We start from the raw sequence: 25,018 nt of genomic DNA on the forward strand, positions 1-25,018 counted from the left end.
AATCTGTGAAGCATAAAGGGAATGGGACAAATGCAAAGGTTAGACAAATTGGCATGGGTACGGAGTGCCTTGACCCAAAAGTGCAGGATCAAACAGTAACCAGAAGGAGCTTGTGGAATTTTGAGAGATCTGAAATGACTTAGAGGCTGGTTTCATCCAGTCTTTCCAGGTTTTTCTGCTGAGACCTGGACCTAGTCGCTAGTTTACAAGATAAGTTTCCACTCTAGACTGATTTCTACTTGCTGCATAGTTGGGGTCAGTTGAATCTGGTAAAATAGGATCAGATCTTAAGCCCTGCGAAGATGTGCTGGTTGTGTAGGGCCTGATTGCAGGAGCCAAACTTTACAAGGTACCCAACTTTACTTTCTTTCAGGGAAATCCTGTTGCTCACAAGTACCTGCTTAGAGTTTGAATACAGATGTGTGGTCAGGGATTTCTTACTTAGAATATATTGGGTTGTTTATGGAAGCTATATCCATCTATAAAATTTACATTTAGTAGAAGCAGGGCCTATTTTAGTGTGAACTGTATCGTTACATTAGAAATAAAAGTGGAAATGAATAACAAAGGCCAAAACAATGACTTATGAGGTTCAGTGGAGTATTCTTGTTTAATTTTGTTTCTATTAATTTTTCTCTCTCCAACGCAGCATGACAGCACTAAGCCACTCAGATTATAGTTTCTTTTTTTTCTCCCTCTCCTCTCTCTGTTTTTTCTCTTTCGTTTCTCCTCTGATTGCGGCAGTCGGTTCTGGGGTTGGAGTGCAGATGGGCTGTCGAAGCACCCCCCTCCCCTTTCTCAGCCTAACTCCATCCCCACTGCTCCTTCCCACAAGACTTTCAGACGCTCTTACTCTCCCAGGTAACAAGCTACCTGTTAAACCAACTTGTCTGAGGTGTCACAGTATTATTTACCTTTCACGCTGTGGGATTCGTTCATATGTGGGAAATGATTTGCAGAGCCTTTGGTTGGAAAAGGAGAAGAGGTAATGATAGCTTTCAGAGAGCAGAGGTGATAAGCAGCCACTTGCTAGCTGCTCAGGGAAGATGTGGCATGTAGGCGGGGGGGAGGAAGTGTTTCTTTCCAGACTTCCTCCCTTCCAGGTTGCTGAAAGGGTGTATGTTTCACAGTTGGCTTCCAATGCAGAACACAGTTACTGGGCACTTTCAGAAGGCACTGGGTGCGTTATGATAGCACGGGCAAGGTCTTTAAACTTGGGTACATTGTGCAAGCAGCACATGAGTACTTTCTAACAGGCAAATACAGCTCAGTAGTGATTTCAATAGGGCAGTGAGGATGAAGCTTGCACAGTGTGACTGTAGATGGAAGATTTAGGATTGCAATGAAAATTATCCTTACTGCAAGATTTAGGTTATCAGTCCCTAATTTTGACATCTCTTTTTCCTCCTGTGCTATCATATTTTCTTCAAGTCTACATACAGATCTTTGGTCGGTATAGTGGACTAAACCTGTATGCTGATTTTAATAAAAAAAAAAAAACAAACCACCTTCTAGATACAAATATAATTTCTCAGACCTTTATGTTAAATTCCTTGAATTTTTTTAAGTTTATACACTGACAACAGGTTTATTTGTCAGGAGAAATTACATCTACAGAAAGCCTATTACCTGAGGAAGTACTACATAGTCTTTCCTTGAAGCAAGAAGTTCCTAATGAAAAACTGTTGAAAGAAAAGCAAACAAATTGTTCTTTGAGGGCTCAAAATCTGGGAATCTGTGACGTCTGAGAGAGAAGATAGAATCCCATAGTCCATACCTCTGTAAATACCTGCAGAATTAAAACCTTTAATCAATGTTCTGATTCTTCTAGGACGTGAAAATACCTGTGGAAGAGATCCATGCTTATTTTTGGAGTTAAAGTAGTTGAGAATTTTTTTCCTCTTTTCGTTATTTGACACCAAGGTTTAGAGTAATTTGACATTTCAGCCCAGAGCCTGGAAGTGCAAGGAGGTGAATTACTGTGTACTGCTTGAGGATACTAAACTGTTGCTTACTTACACATAGTTTGAATTGGAAACTGAATAATAGTTTATGGAAGTAAAATGTATGTTATGTCAGACTGGAAAATTGACAAATAATATCTTGATAAAGTTGTAGAGAGCTGCATTGCTTTAGTGCAGCAGGAGATGGAAAATAATGTTGTGACATCCCTAAACATTGCTCATCTCTACTTCTTATTCATCCTGTGACTTTCCTCTAGTTTCTGCATGGGTCATAATTTGTTTTGTTTCTGTGCCCCCTTTTTTCTTTTCCTTTCTGAAAGGTGGGTGTAGTTCCATTTTTATTCCCCCCTTCCCCCCCCCGTGTTGTCTGTGAACTATTCCAGCGCACATACTGTCAATAGACATGTGTGTTCACATGTAGAGATTTTGTTCATCTAGGACACAGCCATAATGTGATCTCCTACACAGGCTCTCTTGACATATGAAATCACTGGATTCTTTAGATTTTTATTAAAATGTGGTTTTGTGCTTTGAAAAATGCATCAGATCAGTGGCTCTTTGTTGAGAAATTGCCTTAGTCCTGTAGCTTTGCAGAGTCTGTACTTTGATCTGTTCTTTGGTAGCAGTTTAGGGCAAAATTCATCCCTGATGAAAGAATCGATGATCGTAGCAGATTTAGTGTCATTATATCTATGATTATTTCTTGTTGGTTTGTTTTTTTTTTCCCATGGATTTCATTGTCATCTCTTAGTATGGGTACGCAGGTACAGTCACATGTATACCTTCTCAGATGGCAGTTTAATTGCTCACTTAAATACTCTATGAAGAATGCCTGAAGATCTATGAATTAAACATGCTTGAGCTCATAATTAATGTTTTTGAGATCATAGGAAACAAAGGTTTTCCTATCCCTGCCTGATACTTATAAAGAATTTAAAAACTGCCTTCACTTTTGTCAGAAAAGTTATCACAGTGCATTAGTGTCATTCAGCTGTCTGAAAAGTCCCAAATACTTTTGAGTTCTCTAGGTTTATGAACAGCTTTTGTTTCCAGATCCTAGCCTTTAAGTGGTTTCTCTTTCTTCCTGGCTTGACACACACTGTTTAAAGTTGAGGAGTTGTTCTTTGGTCTCTTTGCCAGAATACATGGTGCTGATGCTTATATGAGTGTAGTGCGAGCGTGTTGCTTGGAAGCCAGGGATTATTGCTATTTTCAGCGTGTTAATCCCAAAGGAATCGGGCAGCACCAATCTTTTCCTCTGTCTGAAGTGCCTGAGTTTCTTCCAGAAAAAAAAAAAATAATAAAAAGCAGTGGTTCTAGATATTTAACATCCTACTTTTAGTTCTGTTGAAAATAATAGCTGTGTACGCTGGACTTGGAAGGGATTTTCCCATTTTTATGTTTTTCCTTGCCCACCTCACAGGGAATCTTTCTTTTGTGGAAAACGAACACAGCCCTTTGTTCAGCCATCCTCCTCTCTAAGCCCATCCTGTCATCTTTCCCAGACTGTTAAGAAATAGTAACTCACCCCTGTAGGGAGCCACTTCTTGCCATTTATTGACAAACAACTTGATGTAAATGTTTCAAATTCTTTTGGTTTATTTGCTTCTGGCTCTGTTAAGATCCGAGACTCCACCAGAGAAATTGTTCTCAGTTAACTGGGTCTCTTCATTAAATGTCTCTTGGAAAACTGTCACACAAACTTAACTTCTAGACAGAGCAGAACCCTGCCAATAATGCCTTTTCATTTTGTTTGAGCTTGTAGGAGATCCTCTTCTTAGACACATCTTTTAATATCATCTGCCCTTGCATGCAAGGCTTTTTTCATGGAACTTTATTTTGGATAGCTCCTCAAGGGATCCCAAAACTTGTGTGGCTTTATGCTGCTGAGAAATTTATGAGGAACAGACAGACTGCAAGAAAGTATGAGATTTGAGTTAAAGAATTCCCAAACTTAGGCTCAATACTGAAATGCATTGTTTATCAAGACATTATGCAAGTGGTTTTGGTTTTACTGCTTTATAAATGAAAACGGGACATGTTAGACTAAGTTTTACATCAAGATACATTTTCCTTTTAATTTGAATCTTGTCACATTTGAATCCATTGATAGACTGTATTTGATGTCTTATGAAACTTACATTTCATTAATTTCATTTCCACCAGTTGTCACAACCCTTTAAGTTCTCATAGTAAGTGATTTTATTTTCCTTTTTAAATAACATCATTACTGTGCTGGGGAGAGCTTTGGGAGTTTTTGTTTTTGTGGAATGTAACTGTGACTTCCCCTCACACTGACGTAAGACCACTGATTTCAGTGGAGTTTCTCCTAGATTTAGCCCCATTTGAGGGGAGACTCAGACCCAAAGTCTGCTTTGATTCCATCCATGTTTTGTTACAAATCACTGTTACGAAGGGTACACCAAATCATCTGTCTCCAGCTTAACATTGTTTTTGTTAACAGTCAGAAGTGGATTCCAATTTCATATGTAACATTTCGTATGCATTTGGTCTTTAGTATGCTGGATTATGACACGGAGAACCTAAATTCTGATGAAATCTACAGCTCTCTTCGTGGGGTCACAGAAGCAATAGAAAAATTTAGTTTCCGTAGTCAAGAGGACCTGAATGAGCCAATCAAACGTGATGGAAAGAAAGACTGTGACATTGTAAGTATTGGATTGATTAACGTCCCCAGATAGGTGAAATTTTAAAATACTGTGTTCAAACCTGGCTTTGGATTGTTAGTGTATAAAATCCAGTTATTCCTGCTGTTTTCTTACAAGTATATTTGGCTTACTGCTTACTAACTTCTTATACCTAAATTATAGGGGCCCACTAATGTGGTCACTTGCTCCCTTTGAACTGTAGCTTTCTGTGAAAAGTGCTTTCTGGTGTTCTGTGGGAGCCTGTTCCTCAGGCTCAGATGAGAGTGTATGTAGTCAGGTCTGTGATGGGAAATGTTAGGTCTTAAAATTAATGGGTGCTTTCCCTCACAACCTTTTCCCTCACAACCAATTTCTTCATGTATAGGAAGGAACTATAACCACTCACTGCAGAACTCATATCATACATTATACTACATGAATGGTTACGGAATTATTTACCGTGTGAGTTGCCATTTATTTCATTAAATACGTGGACTTCAACATTTCCAGAAATCTTAAACGATGATCCTTATGGGTCCTTTCCAGCTTGAGATATCCAGTGACTCTATGACAGTTTTGCTTCCTGGACAAGCAAGTTTATGTTAGTAGATTAAGTCAGCCTTCAAAGCTAAAAATTCTTGGTCCAGGATTCTTCTTCTAGACCCTTCTATTGTTCATTCTGTGTGAACTTGCTAAGCATCATTCAGTCTCCTCTATCTCTGGTTTGTGAAGTTTCATGAGGAGGATGTTGCTTTTGTTTCCTTTCCCTCTCTTAGCAAATTGGTTTTGTTCCAGAGGTTATTACCTTTGCCAGCTTGTGCAGGTTTAGCAATATTAACTTAGATTTAGGAATGTTAGTATGGCTTTTTGCCCTATGATCATGATATATTTTTGGAACACTTGTACTTATGTAAGGGAAAGAGGTAGTAATCTAAGTTTTACTCAAGTATGTTGAAACAACTCTATGCCTCTTCAAGGTGGGTGGACTCCAAAAGAAAAATGCAGGGTTTGAGTAATCTCATGTTTTTTCTCTGTTTGATCCCCCAGGTGTCTCGAGATGGTGGCCTTGCTGTGCCTACCAGTGATGTCCGTGGAAGCAGTGACATTGTGGAAGGTGGAAGGATGGCTCTAGATAACAAAACTTCCCTACTTAACACCCAGCCTCCCCGCGCCTTTTCAGGGCCACGTGCTCGAGAATATAACCCCTATCCTTATGCTGACACAATTAACACCTATGATAAGACTGCCCTGAAGGAAGCAGTGTTCGATGATGACATGGATCAGCTTCGGGATGGTTTGTATCATCATGTACCATAAAACTGCAGGCAGCTTACTCTGTTTCTGGTCTTTTTTATTTATGGGTAGTGCTCTCAGGTGCATGTCTGCACATGGATATGTTTTGTATTACTTCACATCTTAGTCCAGGCTTGGTATGAAATACATTTTGTTCTCATGTGCCAGCAGAACATCATCTGTGGCTATTGAGAAAATGTTATACTGCAGTTTTGATTTTTGTTTGCATAGAGTTTTCCCCAAGCTAGTCCCTTAAGTATCTAAATGCATCTATAGGGACACTATTTTGGGGACCTTCCACTCTTTGACATCTCATTCAATAGCTTCTTACTGAGCATTTAACTTCATTTAAGTGATGCTACACCTTAGCTTTATTCTTTTGCACCGGTGAGTCACTGTACTTTGATCTAAAGGTCATACATGTGATCACTGGCTTTGGGTGTGTGTGTCTGGAAAAAACTGCGGCAGTTCTTGTAGAAGTAATTATAGGAACTGGATGAAATTCAGTTGTCATCTCTTCCTGGTTCGTTAGAAGCCATGAGCTGTGTTATGAACTTAGGTGAAATTGTGGACTATTTGGATTCTCTTGCCTGCTTGACTGGGGCCTCCTGGAATTCGATGCATTTTGGGGGAGCCCTTGTTATGTGCACTTTGTTCTGTAGAGGGTTAGTAATCTTGGCATCTTTGATCTTTTTCCCTATTTCCCCAAGTGATTTGTTGCCATTTGTCCTAGAAGTGCCCATTGACCATTCAGATTTGGTGGCTGATCTTCTGAAAGAGCTCTCCAACCACAACGAACGAGTGGAGGAGCGGAAAGGAGCTCTCCTGGAACTGCTAAAGATCACAAGGGAAGATAATCTTGGAGTTTGGGAGGAACATTTCAAAACCATTCTGCTCTTGCTGCTGGAAACTCTGGGAGACAAAGATGTGAGATGCAGATTTTTGTCTTAATTCTCCTGGTATTGCTTCATCTAGGATGTTAGTTTCTCCACCTAGTTTAAATGAAACCTGCTGTATTTGTATGGCTTCTCATCAGTGATGCTGAACTACTCATTTTTTTTTTCTTTTGAAGGTTGATAACTCTGCTTGCATTTTCAGTGTGTTCAGTGATGAGTTTTTAGCTACTCTGATGTGTCCCAATTTTCCCCTCTCCCTTCTGAGTGCTAGTAACAAACAATTAGGAAATTGAACTAGTTATCTTCTAATCTACTACAAAACCTATGAAGATTTCAGAAGCTGTCCCCTTCCAAGTTATGACAAAGTTACAAGCTCTTAACTGTATCGTGCCCATTCCCCCCAAAAAGAAGAATAAAGGCAGCTTAGAATAGATTATTCTTTTTTTCTCTGTGTGGTTAACAGATCCAGGCTATCAGATCTCTTGGGATCAGTCTCTGTCTCTTGCAAAAATGTCATCAAGAATAAACAGCTATTATGGGGCATCTTGTTTTGAAGTATTAAAAAAAAGCTGTGTTATTATCACAGCTTTATATTTGGTAGTTGATCAAAGTGGTAATTTACAGGCTAGCCACTTGGGGCTATTTGTTCAGCTTGCAGCACAATGATATTTGGTAAGTATCAGCACCCTGCTGCGCCTTCACATCAGAGCCACGCTTCATCTGAATGTTACAATATTTAGGCTTCAAAGCACTTTTTTTGTTTCATCTAATTCAAAATCCATTGTCTTTCTTATGCTGCTTGTAAAGCATACGGTGCACATGCTTAGAAATTTTAATTCTGAAGCAGTGTAGGTGGCTGATATTTTCTCAGTGTTTGTAGTATAAGCATGAGCTACTCTAGTCCTACATGTTTAATCATAGCCTCATCACACATGTATCAAAAGATCTGGTGGGTTTAAGTACGTATGTGTTGTGATACTGCATGGATTTTGGGACATGCTTTAAAGGCCAAGTATAGAGTAAAATAAGTATTATTCTGTTGAAATGATAGAATCTATTTGGAGTGGCCACAGGCCAGAAACTCAGTGTAACAGTTATGAAATGGAAGCAGGTGTTATAAATCCCTTCTGCTAATGATCTTTTGATATAAAGGATTAACACGTAGTTCAGTGTTGACTACAATGACTTAACTGTTCTTGAGAGTTATTTTCATAGGAGTTACAGGAAGAGAGTAGATTTTACTGTGTTAATACACGAGAAGCAACTTTGGAACCCAGGTTGTGATATCTGCAAGGCTAAGCACAAGAGGAAGGGCAAAACAAACACTACCTGAGCTGCTTTATAGATTCATGTGATACTAATAACACTGCTTTGGGTACAAATTTATATTTCATTGCCAAAAGATTATGGAATTTAACAAAGTAGACTCATTCTGTGACAGCAGTCATTTTATGTGAATTTCTGGGCAAAAGCAAACGAGATCAATTCTGAATTTTAGTTATATTGATTACACTGTTCACTATACTGGAGCTGGTGCAATCTAAGTGCAATATAAGATTTCTGGCAGCATAGGGAGCCATAGAATTTACTTTAAGCTATAAATTTGAGAACTGGCTTTTTCTAACACGGATTTGATTCCTGATTACACAGCATTCAATAAGAGCCCTGGCACTGCGAGTCCTAAGAGAGATCTTACGGAACCAGCCAGCAAGGTTTAAGAACTATGCGGAGTTGACTATCATGAAAACACTGGAAGCACATAAAGATTCCCACAAGGAGGTGAGTGAGCCTTTCAGTGTTACTACTGGAAAAACAGTATGGACCTGCTGAAGCACTTGTGAGACTTAATAGGCAAACATGTTGACCTATCTTTTGGCATAAGTTTCCCAAGCAGAAACCCAGGAGACAGGGATTTTACATGCTAAAGCAGGGAGGAAAATAGTTGAGACTGACATTGCTGTTTAAGTGGACTTGGAGCTATCTGGAATTTTAGGCATCTGTTTATCAACTTCCCAGGATTTCCTTGGTCATTCTGGGAGAGGCTGAGACCCTGTAGCAGAAAACTACATGTTTAATTTTGCAAAGCACACTGGAGTCGCTGTGTCTGTATGGGTAAGGGTAAGCAATGTACTGGACAACACAAAGCCCATGTCCAAGCAGATCCATCTATGAAAACTGAATGATGAAATTGAGCCTTGCTGGAGAACTGGAAACTGGTGAGCAACAGGAGAAAATGGGACAGAGGCCATACTGCTGAAAAGAAGCTGAGGCAGAGAAAGAAGCAAAGGGCAGGGTGAATTGCATTTTCTTTTTGTGAGAGAACTTGAACTGAAGGTATTCTTCTGGAATTAAACAAAAATCAAGGGACATGATGACAACATTTGAAGTAGATCAAATTACATTTAAAGTCAGTCTTTGTAGATTGAGTTCCAAGCTGAATCTTTTAATCTACCTTGTGCATGTTGCAAGTTGGAACTAAACCTTGGAAAATGCCATGTGAATTTTTCTGTCTGTGATGGCTTTGTTACCAAACTCCTTGGTTTGAAATCTAAGACACTTATTCTTCTCTGCAACAAGCTTGTCCTTAGCTAGCAATTTCAGGCATCTCTGAAGACCTTTGGCCATGAAAAAGATCATTGTATAGATCAGACTGCTTCAGAGCATTGTGTAACTAGCACAAGGTTACGTTAGGTGTGCGTAGCAGAAACTGTACTGTTTAAAAATTAAAATAACGAAACAAAAAACACCCTCAGGGAAAGAAAGAGGCTGGATTTCTCTAAGATGCAAAAGTAGAAAATGGTTAATCCCTTAGTGAATGAGGACTGCTGTACTCTGCCTACCTTCCTTTCCTTGATTTTAAAGCCTTAGCACTCCTGTCATTTTCAGTTCAGAGTAATAAGAAGCAGTTGTAAATTGATTTCCTGATAAAGCAGTCAGACAAAACATTATGTTCTGAAGGAGTGCCTTTTACTGGCAAATTTTCCTGGTTGCATACTTCAGTTCACCTTGACTCAGTGCTCTTTGCATTTTATTTTTTTTTTTGAGAGTCCTCCAAAACTGCCATTTCTAATAGGATCTTTCCAGAGTCTCGGGCATTGTTTTAATGCCCCTCATAATTCAGTGACCTCATGGGACCGGTGGTTTTGTAGAAATCAAGAACAGTGTTGAAAACATGACATTTTATGCCTCTGTACTCCCCATACTGTGTTCTTCGTGCTTGTGGTACAGAAAAGTTCTTCAGGATTTGCTTGAGGTGCTTCTTGAGGAAAAGCATAGAAGAAAAGTCTGCTAAAGAGAAAGCAGAGCTTAAGCCAAGAATGAAGAGATATGAGTTCTGGCACTTATTTGTAGAATAATAATGTAGGTGTATTAGTATCAGCAAGTAGATGCTGTGCTGTGCATAGCATGGCTTTGATTTAAAGTAGTTTTGTGTAGCATCTTTGCAGTTAAAAAAGAGCATATATGCAGCTGCTGCAGTGAGCACTTTGGGTGACAGCTGTCATAGCAGGACACTGTAGGTATATTCCTATTTTGCTATCTGTTGCTAAGCAATTGTGTGTGCACAGCTGTATCAAATGTGTTGGTGGTGGATTTTTCATTCTATACATGTGGGTTTTGTGACCTTTGTGTACGGGGCTCTCAGAGCCATGATGCATCTGGCTGTCAGTAGTTCGAAAATAACAGCTTTAATGAAATTAAGAAAGGTTTCCCAACCTGCTCTTGGGTATCTACATGAGCTAGGCTAAAGATAAACCTAGGGATATGCTCTAGGTATTTTTCCCTGTAGCTGGGGCTTGCCGATTCAGTTATATGTGTGAAAAATTAACTGAGAGTCCGTCTGAGCATGGCTCAGGTGGTCAGACTCATAGGCCTGGGCCAGAAGGTCAAAATTCCCATGCTGTGGTGACCCTCCAGCTTGCTCTCACTGCTGACTTTGCAGCACTCCTCTCTCCAGGACAGGGTGGAGAAGCTGCCCTGTTTGACTTCAGTATCTGAAGGGGGCCTATAGGGATACTGGGGAGGGACTCTTCATTAGGAACTGTAGTAGTAGGACAAGGGGTAATGGGTTAAAACTTAAACAAGGGAAGTTTAGATTTGATATAAGGAGGAAATTCTTTCCTGTTGGGTGGTAAGGCACTGGAATGGGTTGCCCAGGGAGGTTGTGAATGCTCAATCCCTGGCAGTGTTCAAGGCCAGGTTGGACGAGGCCTTGGGTGATATGGTTTAGTGCGATGTGTCCCTGCCCATGGCAGGGGGGTTGGAACGTGATGATCTTAAGGTCCTTTCCAACCCTAGCTATTCTGTGATTCTGTGACTTGATCCTACTGAGCAGTAGGAGCTTAACAGACAATTCACCGTTTGCAATTAAAGGGCACTTTGAAAGGATAGGTGCAGGGGAAACAGGAAAATGTGAGTGGTCTGTTCTGTAGTTAACTTTTTTACTAAATCAAGGCAATGTTAAAGGTAGTGGTGCACCACCTACATAAATGAAGTCTTTGTCTGGACTGTAAAACTTATTTCAAGGTAAGCTGCTAAATAATTTGGTTGAGAAAGTGTTAATCCGTGTGCCAGTGATGCCCTAATAAGATGTCACTCTAGGACTTTCTGTTTCTGAGCTGCTGCTTTTAGTAGAGAGACAGGAGTGATCCTGTTTTATGGTTTGAGATCAAGATTTTGCTCACATTTTCTGTTATATGTAGCCCACAGAGAATCAATCTGAAGTGGCCAAGCAAAGAGAGTTTGCGGAAGAGCACGTTACAGAGCTGTTAATTTTGGGTACTGAGTCCTGGAAGTCACTATACTAAGAGGCAGTGCTTTGGAAATGAAGAAGGTTCGTCTTCTACCCAAATTTGAATATTGCTGCTGTTCAGCATGGCCAGGAGGGATCAAATAACAAACTATAACCAATACATTCACCAACCAGCAAATATCACCCCTTCCTCCAACTGAGTGCTGGTATCTTTAACTAGATATCTAGTTAAAGATATCTAGATAATTTTATTTTGTTTGAAATAAAAAAGGTCTGTGATTTTATTCCAGATTATATAATTGAAAGTATGAAAGCAGTGTTAGCATAGTAGGTATTTTGGGATGCCTGAATAATTGCCTGGTTTTGTAAGTCCAAGCAGAAGTCTTTAGACAGTTGGATCTTTGTCATGGCTAGAACTCTTCTGCCTTCTGTTGCTGAAGGCAAGGTCTAGGATAAGCAGAGCAGCATGGCTATGAGAACCACTTCTTTTCCCAGGGACACAGAAGCAGAAAAGCTGGTATTAGAGTTGAATGCTGATTCAGAGTTGTGCCTTGTGAGCACAAATGCAGGAGACTGACAAAGCACAGACCTCAATGGGGTTCAAAATTAATGTAACCCTAGGCTACAGGCTAGTAGACTCTGGACTGGGATTCATGTTTAGTTTGCTTTTTTGTTGTTTTTTTTCTTTAACTTCAGCCTGGTTTTATACTGTTTGTAGTGTACCAGCCTGTTCAGTGCTGTTGATTTAATAGGGTGATGTGAAGAGTCAAGCCTGCTTCAGTCATAACTGTAAATATTTATGGGGTTGACATGTAAATGCTTTTCACTTATTTTTGGAGCATTAGAACATAATTGAAGTTGTGGATGGTATTAAATCTTGTTGATTTTTATCACCCTTTGTTTGGAGTTATTTGGAAGAGAACCATCTTTCTATTGCCAATTAGTTAATATTAACTCATTTGTTCCAGTGTACTTACTCACCCATAACTAAGGAGAGATTCTGCCTGCTGACCCAATACCATTGGTGTGACATTGCTTCAGATTAATACCAGAAAAATGAGTAGAAGTTCTTATTATTGAGTATTTTAAAACAGAAGTCATTCATTAGCTTGGGAAATTGTTAGTGAAAATCATAGGGTAGCTAATTCCCTGCTTCTGTCTCTGCCACTCTGTCTTCCTCAGCCACTAAGAGAATGTGTAAGGAAGGGATTTTGAGCTTTGTCTTAGATACCTAATTTTGGTCTTTTATTATCCAGAAGGTCCATAAGCATAATTGGGATGTACCATTCTCTGTTGTAATCCTCTAGAAGAGGGTAAAAAAGAAGAAATTGCAGCTATCCAGTAACTGTAGATAATTAGCTGGCTGAGGTGCTTTTAGACTGGCCTCTGATATTTAGAAGATGGTTTGTAACTGGTGATGGAATGATATATATAGGTCTCTGCAAAATGTAGTTTACTAAAGAAGGAAAGCACTAAATGATCACAGTCTTTAAGGTTAACTGATACATAGTCTGTGCTGGAAGCTGCCAAGCACTGTATCAGCTGATGTTTCATAGTATATGTGCTTTTTCTAATTTCCAACACATTCCAAATATTTAGTGTGCAGGAGAAGCAGTCTAATCTACTTCATCTCCTTGGAATCCCTTATAAAAGTCACACTGGTTTTTGATCTGCTTAGCTCTCCCCGCTGCTGAGTCTACTTCCTGCTTTGAAACCAAATTAATTGCTTGTTCCCATCTGGATCAGGCCATAAAGCCTTCAGGGGTGGGAGTTTGCCTGGCCTAGGTATTGGTAAATCTCCATCCCCTCCAGCTTGGATTATGCAGGCTTTAAGTAACCACCTCTAGATGGCAAAAAATTGGCTCAAAAACACAGCTGCATGCCTGTAAACCTGAAAGCAAAACCTTGTCCTTCTGCTTAAAAAACTTCTCTGGTGCTCTGCTATTTTCACAGTAGCATACAAAGCCTCTGAGTTTTCAGTGGGCTTTTACCTACGCTGCCTCATCATTTATGACTTTCTGCAGAGATGGTGCAGCTAGCAATCATGGCAAAGCATACTCCATTCTGTGGTCCTACATGCAGCTCTCACTTAGGTGTACAGATGCTGCTCTGCTGAGATCCCAGCATGTTACACTGATGCCCTGTGTAGCTTATGAACCTGGCATGTTCTGCCTTAGGTGATTCAGGCCATAAATTTTTCTTTCCTTGTTTGCCAGTAGTTTGTGTCACTTCAAAGCAGAAATAAAGCCATCAAAACCATTCAGAAAGCTGGTGTATATTGACCAAGAGCAGATTACCGTAAGAAGCTGCTTGCTCCAGCCAGCAGGCAGCAAAGCAACATCTCTAACACACGAAGAGTAACAGCTGACCAGAAATTATGGAAGAGTTGAAGTCTTGGTTCTCGCTGTCTTAAGCCAGCAGTATCCCATGGCTACAGTGCACTGTGAACCAGGTAAACCAGTAAGGATTGTCATCCAAAGTTTGTAAAAAAAATAATTGTACGACATTGATGATGCCAATGTGCTTTTCTGTTTTAAGAAAGGGATTTGTAACAGATGGCTGTCTTGCTCACACTGTTCCTAATACTGTACATCATCATATCCTTTCTTATTGAAATCTGAAAGCATTTCATGTGCATATTCCTGGGACTGCCGAACCTGTCACTTTGAAGCTTACTCCTTTATAGCATTAAGGAAGACATTGTTAGAGTTGAACAGCCTATTTGTGTGTTACATCTCTGGCTTCATGCAGGTGAATATGGTTTCTTCCCTAAAGCAAGGGGAAATACAATAATTTCTCTCTTTTGGGAGACTTACTGGAAAGGTCTTAATGCACCACAGGCATCTTTCAAGGAACCACTAGCAAACACAGTTTATGTTATGCCAGCAGAAGTCAGGCTGAATCTAGTCTCTAGCATGTAGCGTGTAAGGTAAGCATTTAGAAAGGAGGAAAAACCTGCTTCTTTAAGGCAAAATGCTATCTTTTAGATCTGCATTCCTGGGCTACCTGCCCTGTCTTGAATGATATCTAACTATCCAGTTCAAGCTTTAAGTTTTTAGTGGCAGGTAAAATCATGTCTGTGACATACCTTACACACAGCTTACTGTCTGTGTTTATAAAACACTGCAGGCTCTCTCTGGTCTTGAACATCTTGTTTCCTGGCCACACTTTTGATCTTGCTGCTTCCAACTGTCGTCATCATTGGCTCTGCTAGTTTTCTTTCGTATTTTTCATTGAGAATAATTATATTGGGTTGGACAAAAAGTTTGCTTCAATTGATACCGTACCTAAGTTACTAGCAAGAAGCAGGCGTATCATGATGCTTCCCTCTGGATATCCTCCCTCCTTGCAGCTGTCTGAAGCTTACAGCCTTCCCATGCTAATGTTTTTTTCTGCCTGTTTGTTTTGGCCTTTGCTTTTTCTTCAGTGAACTTGTCTATTTTTTAATCCTCTTGTGACAATGAGCTCCCTGGTCTGAGCATGTAGGGAACAACACCCTTTTATTTTCTCTAATTTAAAGGATGCATTTCTTGTGGTGTGTACAAGCCATTCCTGTCGCTTTCCAGTGTGTATTTGTTAATCTTGCTTCTAAAGTTGGGAGGAAGACCTGTTGCTTGATGCTGTTTGCTCATTTTTCCCCAGTCCTTTTAAGATTGTTTCACTCTGCTGGTCAGGTTAAAGCCCTGATTAAATATTGTATGATATGCATAATTTGTGAGATACAAGTGTCATGCTTCACGGCAAAATATCTATGCTAAACTCTGCTATAATTGTGTGTTCTTGTTGCCATATGACCTGGCAGTTTGTGTCTTTTGATAATGCACTTCCCTCTGTGTGGGAATGCTGCTGATTTCTCTGGCATTACCAGGTGAGTGGGACCTCTGAGTGTGCTAAGTATTCAGAGACATTCTTTCCTTCATGGGGTGCAGTCAGTCTTGGTGGCTCAGTGCTTGCATTCCAGAATAGTGGCATTTGGCTTTCTGTGCCAGCAGGGATGGGCTTGTGTTTTCAGCTCATTCTTAACTGGTGTTGCCATACCCCTTCCTACACTATGTCCCTTGTCGACCCTTTCCAAGGGATCCAGGAGCTGGTTACCTGCAGAGGCTCTGATTCAGGCAAGCATGTAAGCACATGCTTGAATCCCATTGATGTCAGTGAGACTTCAGCATGTTATTAAACATACGCTTAAGGGTTTTGCTGAAGTGTGTCTTAGATGCAGGTGCTGTCTGCCAGATGTGCTCTTGGAAGGCTTGGAAGCCTCCCTGGCGTTGTCACATTTACCAACTAGTATCAGCAGGCAACTTACTGGACACCTGTAATACATCCTTCTGTATTCAGGGGCAAGGCATTTCAGGGGAGAAATGGTGTGAAATAACCCAAACGCTGAGTAAATGTGGCCAGATTCTTGCTGGAAATGAGGACTTGCTTTGCTGAAAGGAGGACTTGCAGGAGCATCAATAAATTCTGCACCTTCACAGCTTTTCTTTCTGACCTTATGATGTGCAAAATATGTATGAACTTTGTTGCTGTTTGGACCCTCACTTGTTTTGTGACAAATCACAGCTGTATTCTAAGCCTTGTGCTTGGAATCTCTTAATAAGCTTTAAAAAAAAGGTTTTTGTCTCCTGCACTTGCTTCATACCTGCAAATTAACAAGTACGTTAAACTGTATACAAACAGGATGTGGAGCTGAAACCCTGATAGAAATACTCATTGACAGTTTTACCTACTTCTGTACTGTTTGGAGTTTACAGTAGTGTATTTGAGATCAGAATCTGTCTGTAGGTGCATACTAAAATATTGCTGCTTTGTTATCAAGTAGGATACCAGTAGAATTTAAAATTTAAAAAAATATAAAAAGAAAAAGTGCCAGCTTTTATTTCTGAAGGTGTCTGAAAGCATTTACTACAGTATTTGGAGTTGTTGCAAAGCAGAAATCCCCAAAGGCCTGTGTCCACATAGCTGGGGTTTTTTAGCTAGTGATTTGCTTGTGTATGTTGTTAAACTGATTACAGGATATCTGGGCTCTCTGTGAGTCCACTGCATTGTTTGTGGAAAGCTTGATGGTAGCAGTGTTTCAGCACTGGGAAAGCAGACATCAAAAGCTGCAGTGCCAAGAAGTGAATTCCTTCCAAGGAGAGACCTCCTGGGAGCTCCTGACTTCATCCACTCCAGCAGTTCAATGCCATGGTACCAAAGCATGGCATTAGGTTTCCCTTAAATACCTGGGTGTTTCCCAATGAAATCACATAGTGCTCGCTGCTAAGCTAGCTTACATGGAAAACTATTAACCTTCATGCTTCTCATGTGTGAAATTGAAGAGGAATTAGCAAAAAAAAATAGCTGGAAAAGTTGCTGGAACTGGGAAAAGAAACATTACTTTATGCTTGGTTAATTCATTCACAGAACTTTCAGGATGATTTTTTTTTAAATAGTGACCACATTGTGGATCGCCATTCTTTTTGGTGTATGTTTTAATAATATAATTAAATGCTGAGAAAGGCCTGAAGTAGATGGAACAGTTTTACAAGTTTTCATCTGTAAATAGGGCACTGATAAAGAAGCAATCATGGTCTCAAGTTTGCTTTACTTACCATCCTGCCTGTACTTTGCCTACATGCAATTTTTGTAGCATGTGAAGTACCTGAGATCTGTTGAGTTTGCTTTAGAGGATGCCAACAGCTAACTGAATCAAGTTTTATTACTTCTTGGGTGTACAAGTATCTTGTGGCAATTCCTGTTTCAGGGACATAACTGTCAGTCAGTGGAAGATGATTGGTAGTGATGTGGCTGTGATGCTAAGGCTGTAAGTGAAGCAGGCTTTATAGATGGAGATGTTCTCTTCTAGTCTGTAAGTTACTGCTACCCTAAGCATCAATTAAACATTTCTGGAAAATGTTTTTAGTCCAGGCAGGGAGACATTCTTGTCTTGGTCAAGGCTGAGATAAACTTCCAGATACTCCACAGTAGTTACTTAAAAATAATGGAAGCTTGCCTTCATTTGAGGCTTTGCTAGAGCCACATCTGTCCATGGGTTTCCTCAGTCAAATAGAAATCCCTGAGTTTGATACCATGACATGGTGTGGAAGAGGGGAGGGAGGAGAATCCAGCTGCTGTGGCTTCAGTCTAAGTGGTAGGAGACCTGTGGTTTGATTTGTTTGCTTGTTTTGCTGATTTCCTAGTGCTGGTTTCAAAGTATTGACTTCAGACAACCCCAGGTAGTTCAGCTTAGGTGAGTTAGAGAAGTGGTGCTGGCATCTGAGCTTCCTGCACAACTGGAAAAAAGGGACTGCCTTGAAAGGCTTATTAATGCTCCTGGGGCTAACAGGGAGACCCTAAGCATGAGGATTTGTGAATGCATCTTTCTTCTTAGAGTTGAGGTGTTGGATGTAATTCTTCCTGCTGAGGCAATTCTGTCCCCTCAAGATGTATGCTCCCTTAAAAATAAGCCCTGAGAAGCAAGGAGTGAGAAGAGATGAACAGAAGCGTCCTCCATCTTTTGTACTGAAACAAGAACATGGGTAGCAGAGACTGTGTGATTTGTGTCCAGGAAGAGTGCGGCCAAGGGGGAAGCTTCATTTTGTTGCCTGACAGTTAGCACAGACACTTGAAAACAGAAAGCCTGCCTTCCCATCCTGTTTTTTATCATGGGAGGAGAGACCAGGATTGGGTCTTGCCTCTTCAGCAACTGTCCTGCCCACTGTGGAAGAGTGTGAAAGTTGTGAATTTGCCTTCTCTCAGAGTGAGAATAGAATTAGATTTAGGATCTCGCTTGTTTTGCATGACTGCAATAGTGTGGGCCAGTTGCAGAAAGTGCATGCTACCATTGTTTCCACTTAACGCTTCCTGTTTTATAGTGATCCCAGTGCTGCCTTAACAGGTTAGATGTGCTGAGAGCATCGCTTCCTAGTCAGGGACAGCCTAAGGCCTTACTGTGTCTTTAGCCTGGGTTTTGATTACAGCATTTGCTTAGCTGCAAAAGGGCAGAACGCATTTGTGTAGATGTGGGTCTTCTGTTTGAACACCCAGGCACTCAGCAGGTGAGATCTGTACTAAAAGGTGCAATGGTGTTATTCATTATAACATTTAAGAGATAAACTTTGTATTGTCTGAACTGGTAGGTTTAGGTTCTTTTCACAGTGGCTGGAGAGAAGTCATCCTCTCACTTTTCCTGTGATGGGAATGCTTGTCTGTCTTGGGTGGCAGATTACTCTTTCAAACTAGCCACATCTTAGATACGGTTACATTAGGCAGGATGGACTTCCTAACACTGGCTGGAATAAAGATGTCACTGGAGGTGAAGGATGTGAGTTGTCAATCACCTCTCAATAAAGTCTCCTGTGGATATGTTAATGAGCATCCCTATGCATTTCTTGGCAGTCATTCCTAGTACATTTAATAGGTTGTGAAGTGTGACCTCATTAATGTAAGGTTTGGCTCTGCTTTCATTCTAGGTTGTCAGAGCTGCTGAAGAAGCTGCTTCCACACTGGCAAGTTCCATCCACCCTGAGCAATGCATCAAGGTGCTTTGCCCCATCATTCAGACTGCAGATTATCCAATTAATTTAGCTGCCATCAAAATGCAGACAAAAGTAATTGAAAGGATTTCAAAGGAATCGTTGCATCAGCTCCTTCCTGATATCATTCCTGGGTTATTACAGGTACGGTATCCCATGTCACTAACGCTCCTGAGCACAAACCACCACTGAGTAGTTTGTGAGGTCTGTGACCTCAGAGGGAATGGATGGACCCTTTGGGGCTAGATTTTGTTAAAGTTTTAATCCCTTTAAGTTTTTATATTTGAGTTTTTAATATTAAGAAAAAGAAGATTCAGTTTCTTCTGTTTATGCTCCACAATTAGAAGCCTTGGCCTGACTCCTAAATAAGACAGTAATAGCCACATAATAAATTTGAGTGTAGGAGTCAGCCACATCTTACGCTGTCTCAGTACATACCAAGCAATATGTCTTGTAGTCTCCTTTATTTCTGCTGAGCTGTTGTGTGTTCTGATTGTACTTTGCACTTGAATTTGAATCCCAGCAGGCAGGCTGGTCCTTTCTTCTTTCCAAAATCAGGACTGAACCACTTGCTGACTTCATTCAGCCTCTTTCATAAGCCTCTCAGGCGGGTGGGGAGCTGTGTTTTTGCCAGTGTTAAGGCTTGGTCTTACAATGCAAATTTAGCTTTCAGCATTGGCTGTAGGAATGTTGTCTTCTGTTCCCCTGCACAAGCAGCTGGCAGTGCCAGTAGCTGGGATGAAGCTGCAAGCAAGAAGGAAATAAGGGGAGGCAACAGTGAGAGAGGAATGTGTGTTTACTAGAGACAGACTGTGGCAGAACAGGTCAGTCAGTGTGAAAGGGGAGACAAGTTTGGGTGGGTAAGACTTCAGTGGAGAACTGGGGCAAAGAAGCCCTCCTCACTGTGAGCATGAAAAGTTGGAAGGACAAGAGCGAAGTCAGAAATTCCCCTTCTGCATCCTAGGGTTTGTCTCAACTTTGTGGTGTCAGCTCTTGCAATTCTTTTCTTAAATTTCAGCTTCTGGGAATCAGACAATTCTGTATTGATCTAAGCTTTTGTTGTAAAAAGATTTTAGCCGTAATTGTTGGAGACAGCAATCTGAACAGTGGAACTTCAGTGCACTAGAAAAGTTTGGAAGCAGCAAGCCTTTAGAAGTGTAGTTATATTTGTTTATTAAATTGCTTTCATGTCTTAAAATGGACATTTCAGAGCATAGATACTTCCTCACCTTGGAAACTTGTAGTGATAGAAGGGTTCTACTCCTCATATTTGGGAAGTATTTTGGGATCCTAGCTGAAGGACTGTGTGTGGAGGGAATCACCAGTGTGCTTCTTTACCATGCCAAGGCTACTGGCAGAATGGCGAAGAGGCAAGCATCAGACAGCACCAATATGAGTGCAAGCACGCAGCTCAGCATCTTGGAGTGGGATCTCCCTGACTCCAGTGAACTGATGGGGATCACCGTGCAGGAACAGGGCTTACCTGGGGGGGATCATGGTGCTTGTCCTGGTCCCAGTGCAGAGCTCTGTCTCCCTCAGAGCCCAGGGAATAGTGGTAGGCTGTGAGGCAGTCTCCCATTTGCTGCATCTCGATACCCTCAGGCTGGAGACAGCTTTGAGCCCATATAATGTCCTGAGTGAAGGCTCTAACTGTTGGGCTGTGTTACTAAATTCTGGGAAAAGAAGCACTGCTTTGCTAGCAAGTTGGCAAATGGAGAGGTGGGGTGATGGTCCCCCTGGTGCGTACAGGGAAGGCTCTGCCAACCCAGCACCAATCAGGATGTAGCCCTCAGGCCTCAGCACCGCACAAGTGTGCCTGTGCTCATGGGGAGTAATTTGGGATGGATACATAAACAAAATTCCAGGCCCACAGGGAAAAGTAAGGTCAAGCAGAGGCATCTGATGATCTCGGGAAGCCTTTGGATTGGGATCCATGAGACTGTGTCCTGCATCTCAGCTCTCCTTCCAGCAGTGGGTTGCGTCTTAGTGGGTGCTCCTCTGTTGTAAGTCTGGGCTCAGCTTTTTTTCCACCTCTGTCCTCAATGGCTTGGTGTTTCTCAGCTCATCTAGATCACATGCTTTCCTAGCTCAGAGCTCTTTGGGATTGCAGACTGTCATTTCACACTGTATTTTGGCCCTGCAGCTATAACAGCCTCAGCTGTGCTGCATTCCTCCTCCTGGCTTTCCCAGCAGAGGTCACCCTGCATCTGGAGGAGCCAGTGTCGCTTAAGCTGAAGTGATTTCTTCGTTTCTCATGGGATGGCTGCTTACTGATGAATCACTGCCTGAGTACAGGACTGATGTCACCAGCTGCTAAGTGACCTGGTGGCTAGCTTGAGTTCTGAAGTTGCCAGAGATCTGGTACACCTACAGGGGTCTCTCAACATGTTACTGTCTGGTATTAGCTGATAAGTAATCAGAAAGCTTCAGGTTACAGAGGCAGTTCAGTGTGAAGCACAGTATTTAAGGCTTTTCTGAAGGCAAGCTGGGAGCACAAGTGCTCCCCTCCAAGAAGCCCTGACCATCTAGGATAGTGTATGGTTATCTGAACTGGACACAGGAGTGTGTATATTTGATGGTGTCCTAAACGCATGTTGGGGAAACTGTTGTTGCTCAATGCTGCAACATTAATTTTAACGTGATAGTAATAATCTATACTGTCAGGAACAAATAGGATGTGACTGTATTCTCTCGCTGTTTGAGTATTCAGGTTGCAAACTGTTATGTTAAGAAGAGCTTTTTCTGTTGCTCTGTTAGGTCAGGCACATTTACAGAGTGTACATCAACTCTTTAGTATACTGCTCTGAAAGGATGTTGGTGAGTGCTGTTTGACTTCTGACCTGTTTTCCTTGTTTCGCAGGGTTATGATAATACGGAGAGCAGTGTCCGTAAAGCTAGTGTATTTTGCCTAGTGGCAATTTATTCAGTAATCGGAGAAGAACTGAAACCTCATCTCGCACAACTCACAGGAAGCAAGGTACGAGAGTAAACGCATCTCTGGGCTCTTCATTATAGCTAGCTGAATGGCTTGCACTACTAGCAGCAAGACCAGTGGCATCACAGTATTTCTGGGTCAACTTCCTTGTACTATGTTAAATCGTATCTCACCCTACTAGACACTACTAGAACAGCACAGCACTTGCTCAGCAGTGTGAGCATTTGCAATCCCACTAAAAAAATTTTGATGGGGTACAGATATGGGTTTCATGATGCATTTGATCCTGTGTAACTGTAAGCTGCCGCTGAGCAGGTCCTTCCCACTTACAGCCATGTTTTACCTTGCCCCTTCAGTGCTGCATCCGGGGTGTCTGTGCAGTGAGTTGGTTCAGCTGGCTGCTCTGGCTGAAAACCAGTTCTGCAATCCAAATTAATTAGCTTTCAGCCTGTTCTGCGGCTGCGTGGGTAACCCAGTGCAAGGAGTGGTGGGAATGCATGGCTGGGATGGGTGGGAGAGCAGGTTCTCTCAGCAGCAGGTTGTGGTTTGGCTGATAGAAATGCAGGTAACACCTCACTTTTAATAGCATGGCAGTGTCCCTTCTGGGACACCAGTAAGTTCAAATGGCCATTCAGAGGACTTTGTGCCCTAGAGTCAGGTTAACAGCAAAACTGAAGCTCTGATCTAATTCTGCAGGTGATACCAACTCCTTAGTTCAGCTCTGGCCTTCAGACAAGAGCTGGCATTTCATGTAGAAGCAGGCAGTGTCTGGTTTTCAGAGCTGTTCAGGAAGCCATCACAGGATTTCTTCTCCTGTTTGAAGTTGTCATAACCAAGATTTCCGTGCAATTTTACAAACAATTCTTCATTTTTGTTTCTGAAATAGATCTCTGCATGTGAATAGGTATGCTTAGTTTAGAGGGCTTCATTATGTTATTTTGAAACAATTTCTTTCATGGATAGTGGCACAGAAAGTGTGGCATAGGCCAAAACAACGTGAGACTGAAGACACTTGGATTTTATTTCTGAATTGAGTTGCCTTGTCCTTAAACAAATTACTTGTGCCTCCAAATTGCTCTGGAAAGAGAGAGCTATGAGTGCTGAGGTTTACCTCATTATATTTGGGCAGTCGGGAAATCCCCCTATAAAATGTTGTAGAGACTTTATTATCCCAGTATCCTAGGTGCCACAGACTTAACTCCACCACATAACTAACTATAAACATGTGAGTAATTCTTCTGGGTTTATGCAGACTGCATGTGTGTTTAAAGTTAAATGTGTGCGTGAGTCATTGCAGGATCTGGAGCTAAGGTGGTAAGGCAGAAAAAGAAAACAAGCCCATGCAGAGGAAGTGTATAGTCATAACAGCTGCAGTTTCACTAGATGTACCAAGTTAGTGAAGGTATTTAAATGTCATTGAAAATGACCATTTTATAAAGCATGGAAAGTTCAGGGTGTTTCTTAGGAGGGACCATGGCTCTTGGATTGCTGTGCCTGCAGCCCTACTGACCTCTGTGGGATTCCTGCCCACCCAGAGCAGGCTGCAGGATTGAAGTCTGTGAACTGATGGCTGCTAAAGTGTAATGCAATCGGATTTTATAAATCCCATGAAATTTCTCTAACTTCAGTGGGACTAGGCATAACCTCCTGCCTCTGTCTGTCGTGAAATACACTGAGCTTTGCTTCTGATTTTCTCCAGAGAGCCCAGCGTCAGCGCACTCAAAACTCAGTTCACCACAGAATGCGAGTTTTAGGATTTGCGGTTGACTTTTGCCCACCTGTTTTTCCTGGCATCTTCTCCTCATGTTTGTTTGTTTCTTTCAGATGAAGCTACTAAACTTGTACATAAAGAGGGCCCAGACCACCAACAGCAACAGCAGTTCCTCTTCAGATGTTTCAACGCACAGTTAATGGAGATATGTGGACATATGTGTAGATTTAGAAGCAATCAACGGTGCCTCTCAGAGACCTTTCTGCTACTCTTCACTGGCATGCTCCATCAGCTCAAGGAGGCCATGCAGATATTTATTGCAATCAGTATTTTAGTTCCTTAAAAGCTTTTATGTAGAATCTTACTGGTATTGAATGTAAAGGAAGCAAGGTCTGTGTTGCAGTCTTCATTAAAAGTGAACAACAGAAAGCCATACTTAAACATATTTCTATAGCCTGCTGAAATCTCAGAAATATGTTTAGGTTAGCATTCCAAAACTGAGTTCAGAAACCTGGATATGTGTAAAAGTCAAACAAATCTTGTTGGTTTAGTTCATACCCAGTTTTGGTTTCTGTGTGCTAGTTACCTGCTCTCTCCCATCAGCTGCCCTGGCTAGGTTCTCTTCTTACAAGTCTTGTGGTCCTGTTTTGTACTCCCTGCTGCATCTTGCCTAATGTGCAGAGCTGTTTGCAGGGAGATCTTTGCAGATGTGGTTGTGATTCCAGCCTTGGATGCTTTAATACTGGGAGATATCAAGTGAGTAATGAAAAAGTAGGTTCTTTTTAAACATCCGACATTTTGTACATAGTTCTGACTGACCTTTGATAGGTTAATTTCTCTGTAACTGCTCTCCAGCCAGCTGTGCTGTGCAGAACAGCTGGGCTCTTGCTCCTTTCATTGACTGTGTAAATATTTCTCCCCTCCTAACCCATTTGGCTCTTTCATATGCTCAAAATACTCTCCAGGTTACTTGTTACTCCACAAAGGGAACCTGAGACACAGTTCTGGGACTGATGGCCTGTGAATGGGACACGAGTTGGGTGGATGGGTGTTGGATTAGGTACTGAGTGTGCCCATGGGTGGGCAGTGGGGTTCGCGGGGCTGTATCTCAGTGCTGCCTTGTGAGGCTAGCTGCATTTTGGAAGTATATAGTGTTGGAGGGCTGATCTGCTGCTCTGACCTGGCAGTGGGTGGTGAACAGCTTTATCTCCACAACTCCTTTATGCTTTGGGCAAAATATTCACCCCAAAGGACAGAAAGGGCGTCTGAAATGGAACAAAAAGACCCCGTGGAAGCACCTGCTG

At 41.5% G+C, this 25,018-nt stretch overlaps 1 protein-coding gene across 4 annotated transcripts in view; it reads left to right on the plus strand.

Moving 5' to 3' along the window:
- The window catches only part of CLASP1 (cytoplasmic linker associated protein 1), a 173,015-nt gene extending 148,856 nt beyond the window's left edge, over positions 1-24,159 (plus strand). For 3 of the 4 annotated variants that reach the window (XM_061370093.1, XM_061370094.1, XM_061370095.1), the window contains 7 exons: positions 4,483-4,633; positions 5,660-5,906; positions 6,642-6,832; positions 8,452-8,580; positions 19,006-19,212; positions 21,929-22,045; positions 23,828-24,159. In XM_061370093.1, coding sequence (XP_061226077.1) covers positions 4,483-4,633; positions 5,660-5,906; positions 6,642-6,832; positions 8,452-8,580; positions 19,006-19,212; positions 21,929-22,045; positions 23,828-23,914 — 1,129 coding nt within the window. In that variant the 3' untranslated portion in view covers positions 23,915-24,159. Of the gene's footprint in view, positions 1-744; positions 862-4,482; positions 4,634-5,659; positions 5,907-6,638; positions 6,833-8,451; positions 8,581-19,005; positions 19,213-21,928; positions 22,046-23,827 lie in introns of all 4 variants that reach the window. The other variant, XM_061370092.1, reaches the window with a different exon arrangement.
- Positions 24,160-25,018: the final 859 nt, after the last annotated feature.

Source organism: Neopsephotus bourkii, unplaced genomic scaffold (assembly GCF_033783945.1).
Source record: "Neopsephotus bourkii isolate Nb327-2 ecotype Australia unplaced genomic scaffold, CSIRO-AGI_Nbou_v1 NB_1526, whole genome shotgun sequence".
In the NCBI taxonomy this organism is placed as follows: domain Eukaryota; kingdom Metazoa; phylum Chordata; class Aves; order Psittaciformes; family Psittacidae; genus Neopsephotus; species Neopsephotus bourkii.